Genomic DNA, 19,788 nt, shown 5'->3' on the forward strand with positions numbered 1-19,788 from the left:
ATGCATATATTTCTTTTTAAATTTAATGATTAGTGAATAATATTTCAAAAAGATTAAGTGACCCAAGTAAATATTGTTATTAGCATGTCTAATCATATGGAGATTTTTTAATTAAAGAGGCTTTGCAAAGCTTACAGCAGCAGTTGATTACTCATTCTCTTGAATAGCTTGGACTGTTAACAGATGCTATTCCTATTATCTTCACATCTGGATTACAGCACAGATACAAATAACATTGTGGGTCATAGTTAAGGTTGATTCCATTTGTATTCATACTTCAGTGTTTTTGCAACAAAGCTGGCATCTCCTGGAGTTAGAAATTCCCCTATTTCTGTCTGTCAACTTCGGGAAGTCCTCCTTGGTTAAAGTTCCCTTAGTGTTGCAATTACATTATGAAAAAATAGTTTAACCCCCAGTCATGGTAGTTCTAGAGCCACTGTTAGGCTGTTACAGGGCACGTTGTCTTTTATTGCATTTCCACGTCTGCAGTAGGATCTATCAGTGAGTTACCAGGACTGATCTCATACACTGCTCCATCTTCAAGTTAGCATAATGACGTGAAAGGAAGCATTAATTGTGTGTGGGAATTTGGATAAGCCAGGAAGACAGTAGCATTTTTTGTACTTGGAATTGCACAGCATCTATGGTAGCTCCTGATGCAGAGTTCCTCTTTCAGCTGTCACTATGTCTGATGCGTGCTCTGTCCTCTGCCTCTGGTATAGGTAAAGTTGCATGAATTATGTATTATGCTGAGGTATTGTATCGTCAAGTTGTATGCAAAATTTGATGGTGTGCTGGGGAAATATTTATATTGTAACAGTAATATTTGACACTCAAAAAAAACTGGTTTTCAAAACCAAGATTTTTCTTTCTGACTCAATAATGCCAGAATTCCAAATGATCTTAGATAGTGTTTTGGTGGAGGTTTTGTTTGGTTTGGTTTGGTTTGTTTGTTTGTTTACTTGTTTTGCAATACTTATTTATGTTTCTTCCCCTCCAGGAAATGTTTCCAGACTGCTCACTTTTATTTAGAAGATAATACATCACCTCGAGTGATTTCTGCTCCCCCAGCTCCAGTCTTCCCAGTCTCAGGTACTTCTGGAAACTGCTCTGTGGATTGGTGTTAGCTGTCGGAAGATGCTGTTTTATATCTGTCAATATGAATTCTTCACGTACTGTAACATCTGTAAAGCAGAGATTTGTAACCTCTTGTACAAATCTGTGTAAACACAATTGCAGTTGATGTCAGCAGAGACTAGTGTTCCTAATGCTCTCTCTTGTAGGTAACACAGAAGAGAAATATTCTCCCTTTACAGAGTTGTCTCGAAGATACACTGTGCCTTCTAGCCATTTGAGGTGTAGCCTCACTAGAGTGCTGCTGCTAGTGTAACCATCTGAGCTACTCTAAATAGCTCTAGTTCACTGTCTCAAGGTGGAGCAACATATTCTACTATATTTCTGCCTTTAATTGGATATGTTACCATTGTATAGAACATTTCCTATTCTTTTTATCAGCAGGATGAGCATATGCCTCATCTGTCTGCATTTCGTTTCAATTATGTGTTCTTAAACTTATGTATTTTACTAGCATAGTTACTATGGTGAAGTTCTTTGGGATCCTTTCATAAAAATTATACAGAAGTTCAGAATAGTATTGGCATCTTCTGGTTCTATATCCACCACATTTACTTGGAAAAATTCTTTCTTTTCCTTCCTCCTGAAGGCAGCCCTCCCAGCTTTTTTAATCTGTGTAGAATGAAAGTACCTTAAATAGATTAATTCTGAAGCAGATCCTAAGCCACATTTTCACCTATGAGAAAAGGATATCTTGTTCCACAAGTAATGTTTTTACAAACTGTACTATTACGCAAGGAGATATATTCCCATGGAATGAATGAGGGAAGAAAATCAGCCCTTGTGTAGATAACTAGTAAAAAAAATTAAATAAATCCCAAACATTAGGCTTCTATTGTAACTGAATTGTAGACATCTTTACGTGATCTTTAAATGCCTTTTGTATTGATTGCCATTGTTAGGAGGTGCGTAACCTTTTACTAAATGGTTGAAAAGCAGAGCTATAGCTTGATTTCAAAAAACATGATTATATATGAATGTCAAGTGGCATCCACTATAGGAAATATCTACTCTAACACTCTATCACTAACTTATTGCAGTACAAATGTATAATTTTCTTTCAATTTTTTTTTACCAGCTTACCTCAGGGAGGAGGCATTTTCCATTGTCAGATTGCATTTACAGTTATTCTGAGTGCTTAAAATATATGTTTTGAAGCTGGAGGGTTTCCTCATGAAATGCTAATAAAGATAAACATTTTTCCAAGTGACTGAAGATACAGAAAATATTATATGGAAAAAGCTGCAAGCACCAAGGAAATAGTCTGTTTTATTTTGCATGCAACAGATATCAAGTGAGCAAGTTTTGAGTTTTCTATTGTACAAGTGTTGCAGCAGCATAATTTTACAATTGAGTCTAACTGTGACATAATGCCATTAAACAGTGCAGGCAGGAAGAGCGTTTTGTAACTGCTAAGTTCAATTCCTATGGATATGACTAAAAGCACACTCCACAGATCTAATTATATATTAAGTCTTCCTTTTGAAGGGTTTCATTGGCAGAGAGAGGAGATCTGCAGTTATTCACAGAAAATGCCATGGCACTTGGCAGAACAATGCAAAGATGAATTCAAATAATAATCAATTACAGGGTAGTATTCGGACCCACTATCAAACTCTGAGTAGTTTGAAGTGATATCTGCCATCCAGATAAAAAATACATTCCTGGTTCAGAAATTATTGAATTGGGAGATTAGCACTGGCAATGAAACAAAACCTGACATCTCTTTCTCCCTTTTTGACCTCACTCTTAGGGTCATTTGCCTACAATTCTGGTTTTGTGTTTGCATATCATTAGGATAAACACTTTATGCCAGGTTTTATCTCTGAAGTGTAAAGATAGTGTTACACAGTTGTTCAGCTTCTCTTAGGCTTGACTGGATAAATTCACTTTTTTTTATTCAGATCCGGTCATGTAAGTGGAAGACCAGATAGATATTACTACAAATAAAAAAATTCTTGGTAACTGAAAGCTAAAATTATTAGGTGGGCTAAATGCTTAACACTGGTTGAAGTAAATAACAGGTCCTTGTTCAATGTTTTTGACGTTTCATTCTCATATGAAATAGTGATGAAATTACAGATTGTGAAATAAACATATTTTTAATCCATAAAAGGCTTTAAAAAAATTATTATTTTTCAGAACCAAAACACTGTGAAAGAATATCCTCCTTTAACAGATAATTAACAAGCAGATGACTTTGTTTACATGGCATCTTTGCAGGAAAGAGAAGATTAAAAGTCCCAAAGACTTTTGGCATGAACCCTGATGAATGTTCTACACAAGAGTGTTTTTCTATATTTGTATAAAGTAAAATGAAGATGTCCTGAAATATAAATATCAGATGGAAAATTCAGAATCAGTATCAGAATGCCAAAGTTACATGAATCACATTTATTCCTTGAGAATGTAGATACTTTCTTTATGGGTATCCAGAAAGTCTTAAACATAAATCCTTTACTGAAAACTTGAAATATGAGACCTGGTATGAAAATCTGCAGTCAGTACTGCCAGAATCAGACCTATTATCAATAGGTAATCATAGAATCATGAGGAGAATGGGGGGAAATTCTGTACTGGAAGTAGTCGCTGATGCAGTAAAAGATTAAAAAAAAGACTCCTTTGGATGCCAATGCAAACATGCAACATGTCAGTTAATATTAAACTAGTGGTATAATGATCCTTAAATTTATTCGGCTTGGGACTATTCAGCTAGTCTATGTAGTGGATCAGAATTCCAGTGCAACAGTAATCAGCATAAAGCACTCACACAACTCTGCCAAATCATTCATTCTTGCTTTATCTGTATTATTCAGAGCTCTGCTCCTACACTCTCCCTTTGAACATCTAGTAGCAAACAGATAATCTTCCCATTTCTCCTTGACTTCACAGTGAATTCTGTATGTTTTATTTACAAAAAAACCTCAGCGTCCTGCAGAATCAGCACTTCGATTTGGGGGGGCTTAAAGACAGCAAAATCTAGCAAGGAATTTTCTTTATCTTCTTCCCAAATAATCATTTAGAAATGTACAAATGTTAGATAACTACTTTAGAAATGCTAATGATGTTAAAGACTGTTTGATTTTTGTGGGAGTTGTATATCCAAAGTTCATGCCAAAATTTTATTTCAGGATGTTGTGTGGATTGCCTGCATATAAACTTCTTTATATGTCACTGGCTTTCTATTCTTCATAAATATATTTTTTGTCTTTTCCCACCCCTAAGATGATGTTGGAGCAATTCCAATAAAGCATTTTCCAAAACATGTTGCAGATTTACATGCAAGTAATGGTTTTTCTGAAGAATTTGAGGTATGGCTCTATGACGTCATCTTTCTTCTTAGTACATACAGATAATGTTCAATTTAAATGCCTGGAAACAAAAACAGGGGACTACATTCTGACTTAGGCACCAATTTCATGAATGCATGTAAATATAAGTGCTATGAGCCCCGTAAGGAGTTTGTGCATAAAGACTAGGGAGATTTATAAAAGCTAACAGGACTGGAATGCAAATGGCAATATTTGTTACTGTGCTAAAATACTAAATGATTGTGTGAGTAAACTGTGCAAAGATAATGCAATGTATATGACTTGTCAGATACAGTGGTAGATCTAAAGCTTTGCCAATGCTAATGAAAATTTAATTTTGCAGAAGCTACCCACATTTGCTTGTTCCATTTACAGGGAAAATAAAATGGAAGTAATATTGAGTACACGTGGCAAGACTTCTGATTAACAGGGGAGCTAACGTAGTCTTCATATATGATAGTAAAAGATTTACAGTTCCTCTGACAAAGTATTATAGTTCATAAGAGGTATTTCAAAATATATGCTGAAACATATGCTCTAATAATGTAATTTTATTATCACCATATGTAACTAATGAACTTCATCATTTTTTCACATTCGCATGTATAGCAGTTTAAAGATAGATATGTTCTAACTTAATTTGCATAAACATTAAAACCCTAAATACTTTAAAGATATTAACATTTTTTTACAAGAGATTTTGAAGAAAATCAGTCAGTTGGGATGGAAAAAAGTTTTTTAATTGATCTATATTAATTTAAATGTGATTGTGATATTCCTGCTGCAAAAACAATAATCAAAGTTAAAAATTCATAGTTTTGCATCTTTTGGTTTTGCTTTTGTTTTCCCAACCAGTGTATTGTGATCTAATGGACAAAAAATTTCGTGTCCTTCACGTAGCCTACTTCATCAGCATTTCTTCTTCAATTCATTTAACATCAGAACATCCATTTGATTGTTGGACCAAACTTGTAAATACTTGTGAATGTCCAGTTCAATATTCATATATGACACATGTGCATATGCACCAGCGGGACTGGACTCCAGCCAAATTGGCTGTTAGTAAGAGCAGATGTTGAAGGATAGTATGTAAATACAATGGTTCCAAAGCTCTTTCACCGTTAGTGAGTACAGCAATATAGAAATCAGATTCTTTATCCTAAGTTGATCTTTTCCTATGATTGTACTTTTCCTAAATTACAGCAGTGATCCAAAGACTAAATATGCTACACCTCACTTTAGCTGCACTATCTGAAGTATTTCAGAATCTTAACTATCTTGAAGATCCTTTTTGACTTTAGAGAACACTCCAGAATTAGTGTCCTGTTCTTTTCTATTCTGATGGAGAATGTAGAGGATTGGGAAAAACTGAAATACAGTCGTTGTCTTTGCAGAGTTAACATACATTTGAAGAGTACAGGGATGGTTCAGGTTTTGGTTTTTTTTTATTTTTTTTTATATTACGATAAAACAACTGATTTTAAATCTAATTTTTATACTTGGAACCATTTTTCATATCTATATTTAAATATGTGAAGGTTATTTCTATTAAAAGGAATTATTAAAAGTGTTGGGAAATCTTATTATAGTACTTTTAGTGATGACAACATATTTCCTACTTAACAATGTGGACCTTATAAATGCTTGAGTTTCCTGTCAGCTAAAGTAATAAATAAAATAATTTTGTGAGCTTTAGAGACTTTGTGCCTGTCTTCTCAAGCCTGTCTCTCTCTTTATAAGATTGTTGGCTTCATTGTGACACTGCTGGCAGCCTGAGTGAGGGCTGTAACTCTGTCCTTCGCTAGAGTGTCATGAGGCTGCCAGGGTGGCACACGGTCCTGCTTCAGTGAAGGTTTTGCAGCTGAAGGCGAAGAGAGCAAAAGTATTCTACAGAGAAACTAATGCACTTATAAGGACCAAGAAAAAAATCCAGTGAAAATTAAATATTTAGATAATCTGGCTAAAGTCTGTGATGTTACTCGTATGTGTAAGCTTTCACTGGCCTAAGGTCTAACATTAGAGATAGGAAAACACATACCAGCATTTTAACTGGAAAATTACCTCATTTCCTTTAGGAGTTATGTCAAAATATTTAATTTTGTTGTTATTATGGAGATATATATTGCATGACCATAACTGTTTTCCATATAGTAATTGTAATTTATATAAACACTTATCCATTTGTTCTGTGCTGTGGAATTTGATTTTTTTTACTTTTTTTGCATTCATTCCCTCATTAGACACTGAAAGAGTTTTACCAGGTAAGGAATTATTTCACTGCATTTTTTTTTTAGCAATGACATAGTTGTAAAATATCATAGATAATTGGGTATAAGGTTGTGGTTCTTTTCATGATTACTTACTGTATTTTAAGACATTTTATATATGTCTTAATACTTACTAAAATATGACATAATTTTTTTCCAGGAAATCCAGAGCTGTACTGTAGATCTAGGTATTACATCAGACAGCTCTAATCACCCTGACAACAAGAATAAGAATCGATACATAAACATTGTTGCTTGTAAGTAAAGGCATCACTTGGTGTTTTGTTTAAGAAATAATTATAGACAAATATAGATTTATATGTTTTTGGAGAGAGCAAAAATACCTCCACACTGAAAGCAGAGAAGAGGCAGTCTAGATGAGTGTTTAGAGGATAATTTCTTGCTCCAGCTGGTAAATGAGTCTACCAGGGGTGGGACCTGCTAGACCTACTGTTCACAAACAGAGAGGGGCTGGTGGGAGATGTGGTGGTTGGAGGCCGCCTGGGGCACAGTGACCATGAAATAATTGAGTTTTCAATACTCAAGGATGCAAAGAGAGCCATCAATAAAACTGCTACCCTGGACTTCCACAGGGCAAATTTGGGCCTACTCAGAAGACTGGTGCAGAGGGTACCTTGGGAAACAGCCCTTGAAAACAGAGGGGTCCAGGAGGGATGGACTTGCTTCAAGAAGGAAGTCTTGAAGGCACAGAAGCAGGCTGTCCCAGCGAGTCGGTGGGGAAGACAGCCAGTCTGGCTGAACAGGGACATTTTAAAGGAAATTAGGGGAAAAAAGAGAGCTTATCAACTATGGAAAAAAGGGCTAGCCTCTCATGAAGAGTTTAGGAGTATAGTTATGTCATGTAGAAAGAAAACTAGAGAGACAAAGGCACTATTTGAACTCAATCCAGCCACTTCTGTTAGGGTTAACAAGAAGTGCTTCTACAAATACATCAATAGCAAAAGGAGGGGCCAGGAAAACATCCATTCTTTGTTGGACATGGTCCAACCTAGTCACCAAAGATGAGGAAAAGGCTGAGGTACCTAACACCTTCTTTGCCTCAGTCTTCAACAGTAAGACAGGTTGTCCTCAGGACAGTGGCCTCTGGAGCTGGTAGACAGAGACAGGAAGCCGAATAGCCCCCCTGTAATCCAGGAGGAAATAGTTAGCGACCTGCTGAGCCACTTAGATCCTCACAAGTCCATGGGACCAGATGGGATCCATCCTAGGGTGATGAGGGAGCTGGCAGAAGAGCTTGCCAAGCTGCTCTCCATCATTTACCAACAGTCCTGGCTCACTGGGGAGGTCCCAGATGATTGGAAGTTGGCAAATGTCATGCCAATATACAAAAAGGGCTGCAAGGAGGACCCGAGAAACTCCAGGCTTGTCAACCTGACCTCAGTGCCTGGCAGAGTTATGGAGCAGATCATCCTGAGTGCAATCACACAGCACCTACAGGATGCACAAGAGATCAGACCCAGCCAGCACAGGTTTAGGAAGGGCAGGTCTTGTCTGACCAACCTGATCTCCTTTTATGATCAGGTGACCCACCTGGTGGATGAGGGAAAGGCTGTGGATGTGGTCTATCTGGACTTCAGCAAAGCCTTTGACACTGTCTCCCATAATATACTCCTGGAAAAGCTGGCAGCCCAGGACTTGGACAGGGGCACTCTGTGCTGGGTTGAGAACTGGCTGGAGGGCCGGGCCCAGAGAGTGCTGGTGAACGGGGCTGCATCCAGCTGGCAGCCGGTCACCAGTGGTGTTCCCCAGGGGTCAGTGTTGGGCCCAGTTCTATTTAATATCTTTACCAATTATCTGGAGGAGGGGACTGAGTGTACCATTAGCAAATTTGCAGATGGCACCAGGCTGGGAGGGAGTGTTGATCTACTGGAAGGCAGGAGGGCTCTGCAAAGGGACCTGGAAAAGCTGGAGGGTTGGTCTGATTCCAACGGGATGAGGTTCAACAAGGCCAAGTGCCAGGTCCTGCGCTTTGGCCACAAGAACCCCCTGCAGCTCTACAGGAATGGGCTGCCCATAGAGGTGGTGAATTCACCATCCTTGGAGATTTTTAAGATGAGACTGGATGTGGCACTTGTCATGGCTAGGCTTCGCGAACGAAGATTTGAGAGGGGCTCTACCCACGCTTGCTACAAGCGTGCTGAATGTGGTACTTAGTGCCATGGTCTAGTAACCACGGCAGTGTTGGATCAAGGGTTGGACTTGATGATCTCAGAGGTCTTTTCCAACTCGGTTGATACTGTGATTCTCTGATTCTAAAGCTCCTCTTAATAAAGTGCTTGGAGAGGAGTAACATGAGATTTCACCTCTCTTCAGGTTAGTCCTCTGACATTCTTCTACTTTGATGAGCATATGTTTTCAAGACATATTTGTGCCTTCTGCAGTGACCCAAAGGAAGTTGGGAGGTTTCATTATAATGCCATTATAGAGCCAAAGAAGCTGTATTTTGAAAACCAGAATTAATCCATCTTTGATCTAGAATAATGATGATTTATCCTCTCAAAGATCTTCACAATCCCTGGATATATTTACTGACACATATAAACATAAAATGTACTGGGTTTATGTTGTGTTGTGCCCTGCAACAGTGGAATAGGACAGCTTCATTAGCCAGCACAAACTTTTTCCCATTGAATCACTCTCCCAGATTTTTATTCTCTGAAACACATCTATTCAATTTTGTTCACCTGTCTTTGAAGCTTTTGCCTCTGGGCTTTTGATTATTTTGGTGGCTCAAAACGTTTGTTTTAACTCCCCATCGCATTTCAACTTTATTCTGATTACAAGAAGCTCTAAATTAAATCTATATTCAGCATCACTAGAGCTTAATAGAAAGAGAAAGTCAGCCCCTCTGGCAGAAGACAATGTTAATCAGCATAATCCCATTCCACCTAGCTAAAGATACCCCTAGATGGACAAAAAGTCAGGAATTCTCCTCTGCCACTGTGTTTGTAGCAGATCCTATAAAAGGTTGCCCAGCAACTTTTTTATCAAAGGGCAGTGCATTGGTAGCTTAGGGCAGCTGAAGCAGCAAGAATTGTCCTCTGTAACTGACTCAAGTCTAGTTCTTACAATCAGTGCAGGCTGCAGAAAGTTTCAGCTTGCCCTGGGGTTGCCACTGCTGAAGTTCTTCAGCTGGCCAGTGTTTTTTTAAGGTCGCATTGCTCTCCAGTGCCCACTCTTTTAACCTGGAATTAATGTGCCTCAATACTGGTGCCTGCTGTCATTTTAAGACATCCCACTCTGCAGATTTGGCAGTCATGACACAGGACTTAGGAAAAACCCATACAGCCTCAATAAGCAGCAGATAGAGGCTGTAGGGGAAATACATCACAGTGCCTAAAATGACCCAAGGTGCTGCTGTTCAGGCAACTAGATTCTGAATCCCTTCAAACTTTGGATTAATTAGTTTATTTTTCTACAACTAGAATTCTGAATCTGATTCGTACCTAAGCAGAGGATGTTTGCATGTGTGATTGTTCCTTTATTAATCTTATGTATTGTAAAAATACATTTCAATATTTTTAAGGGCATTTCTTGTAGAAAGAATATAATTCTTGCAGAAAACTGCTTATTTTCTCCACTTTTTTTTACTACAGATGATCATACTAGGGTTAAATTAGCACAGCTTGCAGAAAAGGATGGAAAACTGACTGATTACATTAATGCCAACTACGTCGATGTAAGTGCCTTTTTCTATCTGCCAGCCTATTCATCTGTTAGCCTTTTCTGTGAGAAAATTATCTATGGAGATGAACCGATTTAATATTTAAAAGGGATCACAGTGCTACATATTTTTTTTAAAAAAATTTCCATAGTCCAAGTTAAGCCTACAAAGTTAAAGCATGGGTAAAACTCCAAAATCTTTCTTGAATCACTAAGCTGCAGCTTAGCAAAGGGTGTTTTGAAACAAAAAATGTTCTGTCACTGAGTCATTTTAGAAGTATTTTTCATCTGAGTGGTTAATTCTTCTGTCTGAGATAATCTCATGAGAGGAAGATGCTGTTTGGCGAAGAGCCTCACCAAGGCACCATTACCAGTTTTTATTACCTAGTTATTTACATGTTAATGGTCTTGATTAATTTTTTAAACTACTATCATAACAGATGTCTCATAATCATTATGTCAGCATTCTGCTAGAGCATGGGCACTTGAACATATATATCCTATTTATTGGAATGATAAGCATTGACATAACAGTTGTATTCATATGGCATGTGGTACCACAGGATTTCTGTGATTTTGGATAGTTACAAATTTAAAAGTGCTTAAAAGCTTTTGTGACTCTTTAAAAATAGATGTATAAAATGTCATGTACTCCTCCCAGCCTTCTTTTGCTCCTGGACAGTGATTTGACAAGTGTCATTTGTTGTGTTTCAATTTAGGGCTACAACAAGCCAAAAGCCTACATTGCAGCTCAAGGGCCACTAAAATCAACAGCAGAAGATTTCTGGAGAATGATATGGGAACATAACGTAGAAGTTATTGTGATGATAACTAATCTCATTGAGAAAGGAAGGGTATAAGTATCTTTGTCTGTTATTTATTTATCTGATGTTGATAGATCTACCTTTAGCTAACTCCTGTCTCTCTTTAAAAAAACTGGTTTAGGCATTTACTGAGCAAAGACCAATAGTTTGTAATGGTTGCTTGTGCTGGGATTGGCCTCAGAAGTATAAAGTTGAGGTTTTATAGAATGAAACTAAAGAATAGATTCAATAAGTTCTTGAAAATAACCATGTTTTAACTAAAAAAAAAAAAAAAGTCTTATACTGAAGAAAAGATTTTTTATATATATGAGTGGACAGACTGTGGAACCTTGTCCCGTCTTTGCTAGAAACCAGCTTGCCATCGTGCTGTTTCTCAGGGTTTCCTTGGACCTGAGAAAGATCCTGGAAAGGAGAAGAGCATAGTTCAGGTGAACTTCTCTGGATATTCACTAACAGCTCCCTGTTAACATCCCATGGGACCCAGAGTTCCTTTCCTACTACATGACTAGATACACGTTTGTCCAGTGAGACAAGATGAGGTCAAATCCCATCACAAGGTGTGTGTTCCTCTGGTCATGTGATGGGAGTACCTTGGGATCACATTAGGAGATATTGCATCACACTTGCCAAACACTGGCAGCAATGCCTACAATGAATGTAAGTCTTGTCATACGACCTATAAAGCATCTATCAGATGATACAGACACAGCAATAGCAGAACAAGGGCTGCACTCAGAGTACCACTTCATTTATAACAGCATTCAATAAACATGCGCTCCTCTATATGACCTCCCAGCCAAAACATTGAATGTCACAGCTCTCTATATTATGATCATACAGAGGCTCACTCTCACCCTTGCTGATCAGATATAAATATACTCTGCCTATACTATAAACTAATCAGAAGCCACATACAACTCTACTGACTTGAATGTTTTCCTGGTTGTCTACACATCTTGTTAGTTTCTTTAGTTTTAAGAGTGCCTATAGAATGGCAATTTCGCCATTATTAGAGCCCTTTAATTCTGATAATATGATTTAAACCTCTCTTTTTTTGAGTATTCCAAATAAGGAGTCTTTGCGCAGCCATCTCTCTTTACAATGCAAAATAATGTTACTTGTTCTGCACAAAAGATCATGTTTAATATAAACTGGATATATTGAGAGTTTTGTTCTTGACTGTGTTTGACTTAAATTGGAACGTTTCAGCTAGCTAGTGTGACATTTTGTTTTCTTTTTTTCTGGTTTTCATTTACTTTCTAACAGAGAAAATGTGACCAGTACTGGCCTGCTGAAGGTAGTGAAGAATATGGGAACTTCTTGGTTACTCAAAAGAGTGTTCATGTACTTGCCTATTACACTGTGAGGAATTTTACTCTAAGAAACACCAAAATCAAAAAGGTTTGTGGCATTCTGAAAACACAGGTGGGCAAAAGGAAATGTTAAAAGTTGCTCAGAATATTTTTAAAGGAAGTTGGCAGCTCTTTTCTGCTGTATATGTAAAGCCAAGTTCTGTGGATCTCAGCCAGCCAAGTTGCTTGTCCACTTCAGTTAATTTGACCAGATCACGCAACTGAAAAGACACTGGCCTGTAGTACTGGTGTGATGTAGGACTATTAGGGAAAAAGCAGTGATCACATTGCAGAGGTGATGTGGACTTCAGCTGGCTGGGGAGCAGGATGATACATTTGCAAAAAGAGAGCAGCTGGAAGAAAATGTATGAATTGAATTATCTACCTCAGCTCTCCATTTTCCTTTTTTAAGGACAGGTGAATCCAGACCTTGTTTTATTGTAATCAGAACCAGCACGCTCTCAGCTCAGCAGTGTGATGTTGGTTACTTTGAGGGGGATTCTGAAAACTAAATTTATTCCAGCCACATAAATGTCTGAGACATTTAGTCTCTCACTCTCCCTGTATAATTAATGCAAACATGCAGCATTTATCTATAATGAATTTATTCTGCCTATTTTAGGAAAAAATATTTGAATGAGATGAACTACTTTCTGAATGTGTTCCTGCCTCTGAGTTGCCATTGAGGGAGGGAGCTTAGAAAAGCAGCCTACAGGGGGCTGTTTGCTTTGTAGATCACTAAAGCTGGGTGAGATGAATCCTACTCCTTCTGTTCACCCAACAGAGGAGCAGAGTGGCAGAAAGAGCTGGTTAATCTTAAGAGCATCTGTAATTTATTATCCCTCCAGTGCTCTTAATCTTTCTCTGTGGCTTTCTAAGGGGCAGTGCCAGGTCGTTTTTCCAGTCAGTGGGCAAGTTTGATGGGACAGAAGCACTGGCCCTTCCTCTTCTCTTTGAAAGCTGGAATATTCAAAGCCAAGTGGCATGCTTTTAGCTAAATAGGGAACAGTTCCAGTTCAACAACTATCAGATACAAAAATAAAACTATGAAGATATGGCTGCTTACATATGGAATTATTTTTCTGTTGCAGGGTTCCCAGAAAGGGAGGTCTAGTGGACGTATAGTAACTCAGTACCATTATACCCAGTGGCCTGACATGGGTGTTCCAGAATATACATTGCCTGTTCTCACCTTTGTGCGGAAGGCATCACATGCAAAGCGCCACGCCATCGGGCCTGTTGTGGTTCATTGCAGGTGTGGTTTTTACTGCTGTAAGGTTCACTCCACTTTTGTTTTGCAGAAAAAAAGAATTTTTCAGTGGTGGGCTAAGCAAATTTTACTCTCGCATTTAACAGTTCCTGATGGAATAAGATTAATTTCTTAGCTGATATTTTTCTCCTTGGTAAGGCCAACTAATCAACTGTCTATGCCACTTCTATAAATCTCTGTAAACAAGATGAAGCTGCTCTGCACTGTATTCTTTTTTTTTGCAAAAATGCTTTTACTTTTTTGCACATTTCTGTACTGCTCTCTTGAATGCTATGAGCTTACTAGATAAATATATTGCAAAAATTGTTTCATTTCTGCAAATACGTTGTTAGGATGCTTTTGGCTTATGCTTTCTTTGGTGCAGGGATATTCTGTAATCCTAAGAGGAGCTCTGTCCACAATAGAAGACTCTATTCCTGTCTGAACTACAACTCTGCTGTTTTTAACATTACTTTGGGCTGTAGCAGTCGTTGGCAATGGAGAAGCATTCGGGGGAATGGTTTGAGGTCTGCATGTACTGCAGTGTGCAGGCAGGTGTTCTGTCAGTGCTCACTAAGACTGGTAGCTCAGGGAAAATTGGTTAAGAAGGGTTTGTAGGGCCTGGAATGACTTCACAATGCCCGTGAAGGACCGGGTTATTGTAAAATATATAAGCAGGTTCTGGTTTTCCACTATAGTACCTCACCTTTGATGGAACATTTGGAAAGAGAACCTCCTCATGAATTCTGTCCTTCTGGAGCTGACTCTGAGGAAGCCAACAGGTAAAGTCTCCTCACAAATGCTGCAAATGAAGATATTTTATTTGTGGGATGATCTAATCTGACTGAAATATGTTTTTAGCTTGGAAAATGAAAATTCCACATTTTGTTGTTCTGCTGCTATCTACATCCTGCTTTTTCATGTGAAATTCAAAATAGCCCAAAATGTCAAGTCTGAGATTGCTGAGAGATCAGCAATACATTATGAGTCAATTAAATTGAGTTTTTAAAAGGTGACCATTGGTAAGTTGTGTGGCTTCAGTCAGACCTCTCCATTGGGTCACAGATGAAACTCATCTCCGTCTGTACAGCTTTTAGCTAACCTGATCCCGTGCACTATCGAATATCAGAGTAGTGATCTCATGTTAGAAATGTAACTTTTATTTATCTTTACAGGCTCTATTGAAGACACAGATGATGAGCTTCATTAAACTTATTTTAGCTATTTTTATGTTTTGATACTTTCCATATTTTGTCTTGCATTACAAGTACAGATGGTATCTGATAATATTCTTTGTGCCTAACAGTGTATTAATAACCTGGACCTTCCAGTTTCATATAATGTTTATTTAAACAGTTTATTACATCAATCTGAGCTCACACTACCTATGCTTTGTGCTGCATCTATGGAAGGAATGAGATGACTGAATTAGTGTGTATGGAGTGAGTTTGGATCTGCCTATAAGGACCATGCAGACCCAGCACAGTGCTGCTCTCAAGCTGCATGTACCAGTATACATAACATTAATTCATAACTTAGAAGGAAATTATAATTTGCTAATTCCCATGTATGACTAGATCACAAAAACTGTCCTCTTGATCTTGTACTTCCTACCCAGATATTTTATGAAAGAACAGGTTGGAGTTTAATCTTTTGATACAGCTGGTTTATGCTAAATTAATCAGAGTGCATAACAGGAATTAGTTTATTAACCCTTTCTTTTCCATTTTATCTTTTTAAGAAGGGTTTCAACCATTCCTTACCATCTCTTAGCTCCATCTGAAGAGCTCTTAAGCTTTTTCCTTTTGCAGATACACTCAGCAGTTCTTCCATTCCCTGGGGTTTTCCTCAGTCCAGTATCTTTGAAATCTCCTTTACTTGTAATGAGTGGCATAATGCAACTTTTCCTTTAAATTGTGGTTTCAGGCATAGAAGAATTTGAGCACATTAACTGTGCCCAGATGTTGACATATGCCACCCTTTCCAGGTATACTTGACAAAGTATCCTAAGGAATATCAAAAGCTTGAAAATTGCAGACCTGCAGGAAACCACTTCGCTTTATTTCAACTGATAGTTTAAAAATCATTTGAGAAAAATATCTTTAGATATATTCTTGCACAGAGAAAAATATTATTATCAGCCTTGAAGTTTTGGCAAAGTATATATAGAGCAAAATAAATTCATTTGTTGAGGGAAACATTCCCTATGCAGCAGTTTGTTGAAAAAGCTATGTGTAAGGAACAGTTCTTTTCATCAGTGTTTTACTTCAGGCTCAAGACTATTTTTTTGTTTTATAGTGCTGGTGTTGGAAGGACAGGCACTTACATAGTGTTAGACAGCATGCTGCAGCAAATTCAGCATGAAGGGACAGTCAACATATTTGGATTCTTAAAACACATACGGACCCAAAGGAACTACTTGGTGCAGACTGAGGTAAGAAAGAAATGTAAATAGTGTGAGACTATTACAAACTATTTCTGTTTGCAGGAGGAGAGATGATGCAGTCCTCTTTTTGGTACCACCAGACAGACTGGTGACCAGTCACCAGACTGGATTTTCCCTTTTGTTTCCCATGGTTTTATAAAGACATCCTTCTAGGCTTTCTTATAGCAATGCACTAGAAATTACCTATCTGTTGGTTCTTGTCTATTTTTTAGGGAGGACTCAGAAGGAAGTCTATATAAATCATGCTTCTTGCAGTAGTGCTTTCTTGGGACGACTTGCATTTTTGTCATGCAGTTTCTTAAGGAACCACCATTGCCAGGTGTTCAGATCTTCACTGAACCTCATCAGTTTATATTAGGGAATAAAACATAGGAGAAAAGCTGTTTTAGACAGAATATTATCTACAGATGCTTTAAATTGAAGATTATGTATAGAATAGTGAAATATTAGTGAATAGTGAAATATAGAATAAGGGCAACAGCAGGACATTTGAAAGTCTACTTCAGGTTTCAAGAACAGGTGGTTAGATTCCCCAATGCCTTTCAATAGAATAAAAAGTAATCAACAGCCAGGGCACCTGTTTCAAAGGATGTGAGAGAGAAAAAAGAGGATAGCCATAGGAACTGGGGGTAGGAATGAAAGGAAAATTTGACTAAAGGCTAAGCTTGCATTTTTAATTCTATTCTGTTAACACAAGATATCACAAGTGGTAAGGATTTGTTACTGTATTATATCACCTATATGTATATGTATACATATATATTGCAAGTGTAATTCTCAGTTGTACTTGTGTCTACTGTCACTGCAGAGGGACAGTTATCACTATAGGGGATAACACTTGAGAAACCTCTCCTGTGAAGAAACACTGACCACATCAGAAGTGGCAGCTTAACCAGAGGTAACCAGGGGAATCTGAAAGTGATGAGAGCTCGCATTTGGTTTTCTTTTCCTAGGAGCAATACATCTTCATTCACGATGCGTTGGTTGAAGCAATACTCAGTAAAGAAACAGAAGTCCTTGAGACTCACATTCATGCCTATGTTAATGCTCTCTTGATACCTGGACCAACAGGAAAGACCAGACTGGAGAAACAATTCAAGGTGAGCTCTCTGAGATAGTAACATGAAAATGTTCCGGTTTACAAGCTTGAATTACATAAAAGTAGGTGTCTCAACACAACTTCCATTAGCTTTCTGAACACAACTTTCATTAGCTGCTGAACCTAAATTCAGATTAACTTAACAAATGCATGCAGTCAGTTGGGACAGAAGAATTTCTTGCATGCCAAAAAAAGTAGGCCTGTGAGTAAATTTTAGAAGTTCTAACTTCATGCCTTTGCAGGAAGATCTCAAAGGTAAAACAACAGTATGGAAAGATGTCGTGAGCTACATTGATCAATCAGTGTATTCCCCTCAGTGTACATCACTGGTTAAAAGACAGACTCCACCTTCAAAAACAGTTTTATTGATCTAAGGTTCAAGAGTCATTTGAACTGCTGAGAGCAGTGAAGAAAAAAAATTCTGATGACTTGCTAAGTAGTTTAGCCAGATAACTAGATACCTAAAGTTAAGAGAGACACTGAACCTGCAATATGTGCACCCCTCTGTTTAGTGCAACTTGTGAAGGAATGGCTTTTGTCTAGTTACCTGACATTTCATTGTTTCAGCTACTGAGCCAGTCTAACACACAGCAGTGTGACTATTCAACTGCACTCAAACAGTGTAACAGAGAAAAGAACCGAACTTCATCTATCATTCCTGGTAAGTTTGTTTAAATTGTCTTCTCTGGGTGGCAAAATATTTATGAACCTTGTGCGTCAAACCTTCAAAATTTCCTCAACAAGACCTAAAGACATCTGCATTGGTGTGGAACAATGTTCAGTAAAGTACTTATACTGAAGAAGTGATTTAAGAATTACACATAGAAAAACAAAATAGACGGCTGGATAGCACTTCAGTGATAAGGATTGATGGAGCTTATGGTTATCATCACTGTGAGACATGTGAAATAGTTGCTGTAATGTTATAAGAGTCATTGCAACATACTTGCTAATTCATAACTTTTTTTGCAGTGGAAAGATCTAGAGTGGGTATCTCATCACTATCTGGTGAAGGGACAGACTACATCAATGCTTCCTATATTATGGTAAGTTAGTTAACATATTGGTGAAAAATAATCCATAGCTGTTTTCAGACCTGCCATATGTCTGAGTAAGGGTGGCACAGTCCTGATTTTGAAAGTTCCTTTCTTCCATTATTCACTCTGCCTGAAAGAGTTACTTCCTCCAGGAAGTACTATTACCATTATTACTGGTTTTAAGTTTGGTTAAGTGCATTCCATTTTAACGATCTGTAGAAATAGAAATCCCATCATAGTTTTAAAACCTGGTAAAGCTAAATGCCACTTATGGAAGGATCTTTTGAGATAAACTCAAAGTGTTAATTAATGAGTTAGATTTTAATGGCTGTACTGTGATTTGCCTTCCTACCAGCTCATCTTACAAAACCTTTGCAACTAGCATAGCCCAAGACACCATAGCTCATCAGGTTTCCATTATATTTTTGTTCTCTGGGTTTTCTTCAATATTTTGCCCTTCATTAGCTGAGAGGGAGGGGTTAATGCCTCCTGGACATTCAGGAAAGAGATGGGAAAGCTCTCTGCAGTGATATATGTACATGATCCTTCATCAGGTGCATTGATGCAAAGGAACTCTGTGGTAAGAAGTTAATTTGAGACAAATTAAGAAACTGCTTGGAATTTTTGCAGATCTTTCAAGTATTCTTATATTTGCTTCAGGTATTCAGCTCCTCTAGAATTCTGGATAATGTAATTTTATTCTGAGTTGGCTGTTCAAGTCTCCTCTGATCTCCTTTGTTCTTTTTTTTTGTCATAATTTTTTAAAGTTTTAAAAATTATTTTGGTGTTATTGAATTTATTCTTTTCATGTGGAAAACCCTGCATTGGAAGTTTCATTTTTCTGTAATATTTTCAGGAAGCCAAATAAGACAAAATTGTGCAATGTATTTTCTAGACTTCTGATCCACCAGAAACTTCCTTTAAGCATTAATAGTTGGGCATCAATTCTGAGTCTGTTGATTTTTTTTTTTTTTTTGCAGGGTTATTATCAAAGTAATGAATTCATTATTACCCAGCATCCCTTACTACACACTATCAAGGATTTCTGGAGAATGATATGGGACCATAATGCCCAGCTAATAGTCATGCTTCCTGATAGCCAGAATATGGTGAGTTTTGTGGCTGATGGCTATGGGTTTATGTGTGAATTTTACTAGTATTACCATTTTGAAATATGCAGGACATGAGAAAACAACTTGGATTTTGAAAAAAAAAAACAATTAAAAATTAGCAATACCAAACTGAGTGTAAAATCCCCAAATCATCTCGTAGAAATCTACTTATCCTTATCTGGGCAGATTGTGATTGGCAAGAGGGCCAGGAGCAATTGTGGCCAAGTATTCCCTCACATATAAAAGAAGCCCCTGGGGAGCATGAGTGGCTGG

General features: G+C 37.7%; 1 protein-coding gene across 1 annotated transcript in view; it reads left to right on the forward strand.

The window, feature by feature from the left end:
* PTPRZ1 (protein tyrosine phosphatase, receptor type Z1) overlaps positions 1-19,788 on the forward strand; it is an 82,707-nt gene that overhangs the window by 58,365 nt on the left and 4,554 nt on the right. The window contains exons 14-27 of the mRNA XM_027897004.1: positions 1,001-1,092; positions 4,360-4,445; positions 6,686-6,706; positions 6,873-6,969; positions 10,330-10,412; positions 11,116-11,250; positions 12,487-12,621; positions 13,664-13,827; positions 14,520-14,603; positions 16,120-16,255; positions 17,221-17,367; positions 17,934-18,027; positions 18,339-18,412; positions 19,384-19,512. Coding sequence (XP_027752805.1) covers positions 1,001-1,092; positions 4,360-4,445; positions 6,686-6,706; positions 6,873-6,969; positions 10,330-10,412; positions 11,116-11,250; positions 12,487-12,621; positions 13,664-13,827; positions 14,520-14,603; positions 16,120-16,255; positions 17,221-17,367; positions 17,934-18,027; positions 18,339-18,412; positions 19,384-19,512 — 1,477 coding nt within the window. The remainder of the gene's footprint in view (positions 1-1,000; positions 1,093-4,359; positions 4,446-6,685; positions 6,707-6,872; positions 6,970-10,329; positions 10,413-11,115; positions 11,251-12,486; positions 12,622-13,663; positions 13,828-14,519; positions 14,604-16,119; positions 16,256-17,220; positions 17,368-17,933; positions 18,028-18,338; positions 18,413-19,383; positions 19,513-19,788) is intronic.

This window comes from Empidonax traillii, unplaced genomic scaffold, assembly GCF_003031625.1.
Source record: "Empidonax traillii isolate 1590-97213 ecotype Southwest subspecies unplaced genomic scaffold, ASM303162v1 scaffold524:size468641, whole genome shotgun sequence".
Classification (NCBI taxonomy): domain Eukaryota; kingdom Metazoa; phylum Chordata; class Aves; order Passeriformes; family Tyrannidae; genus Empidonax; species Empidonax traillii.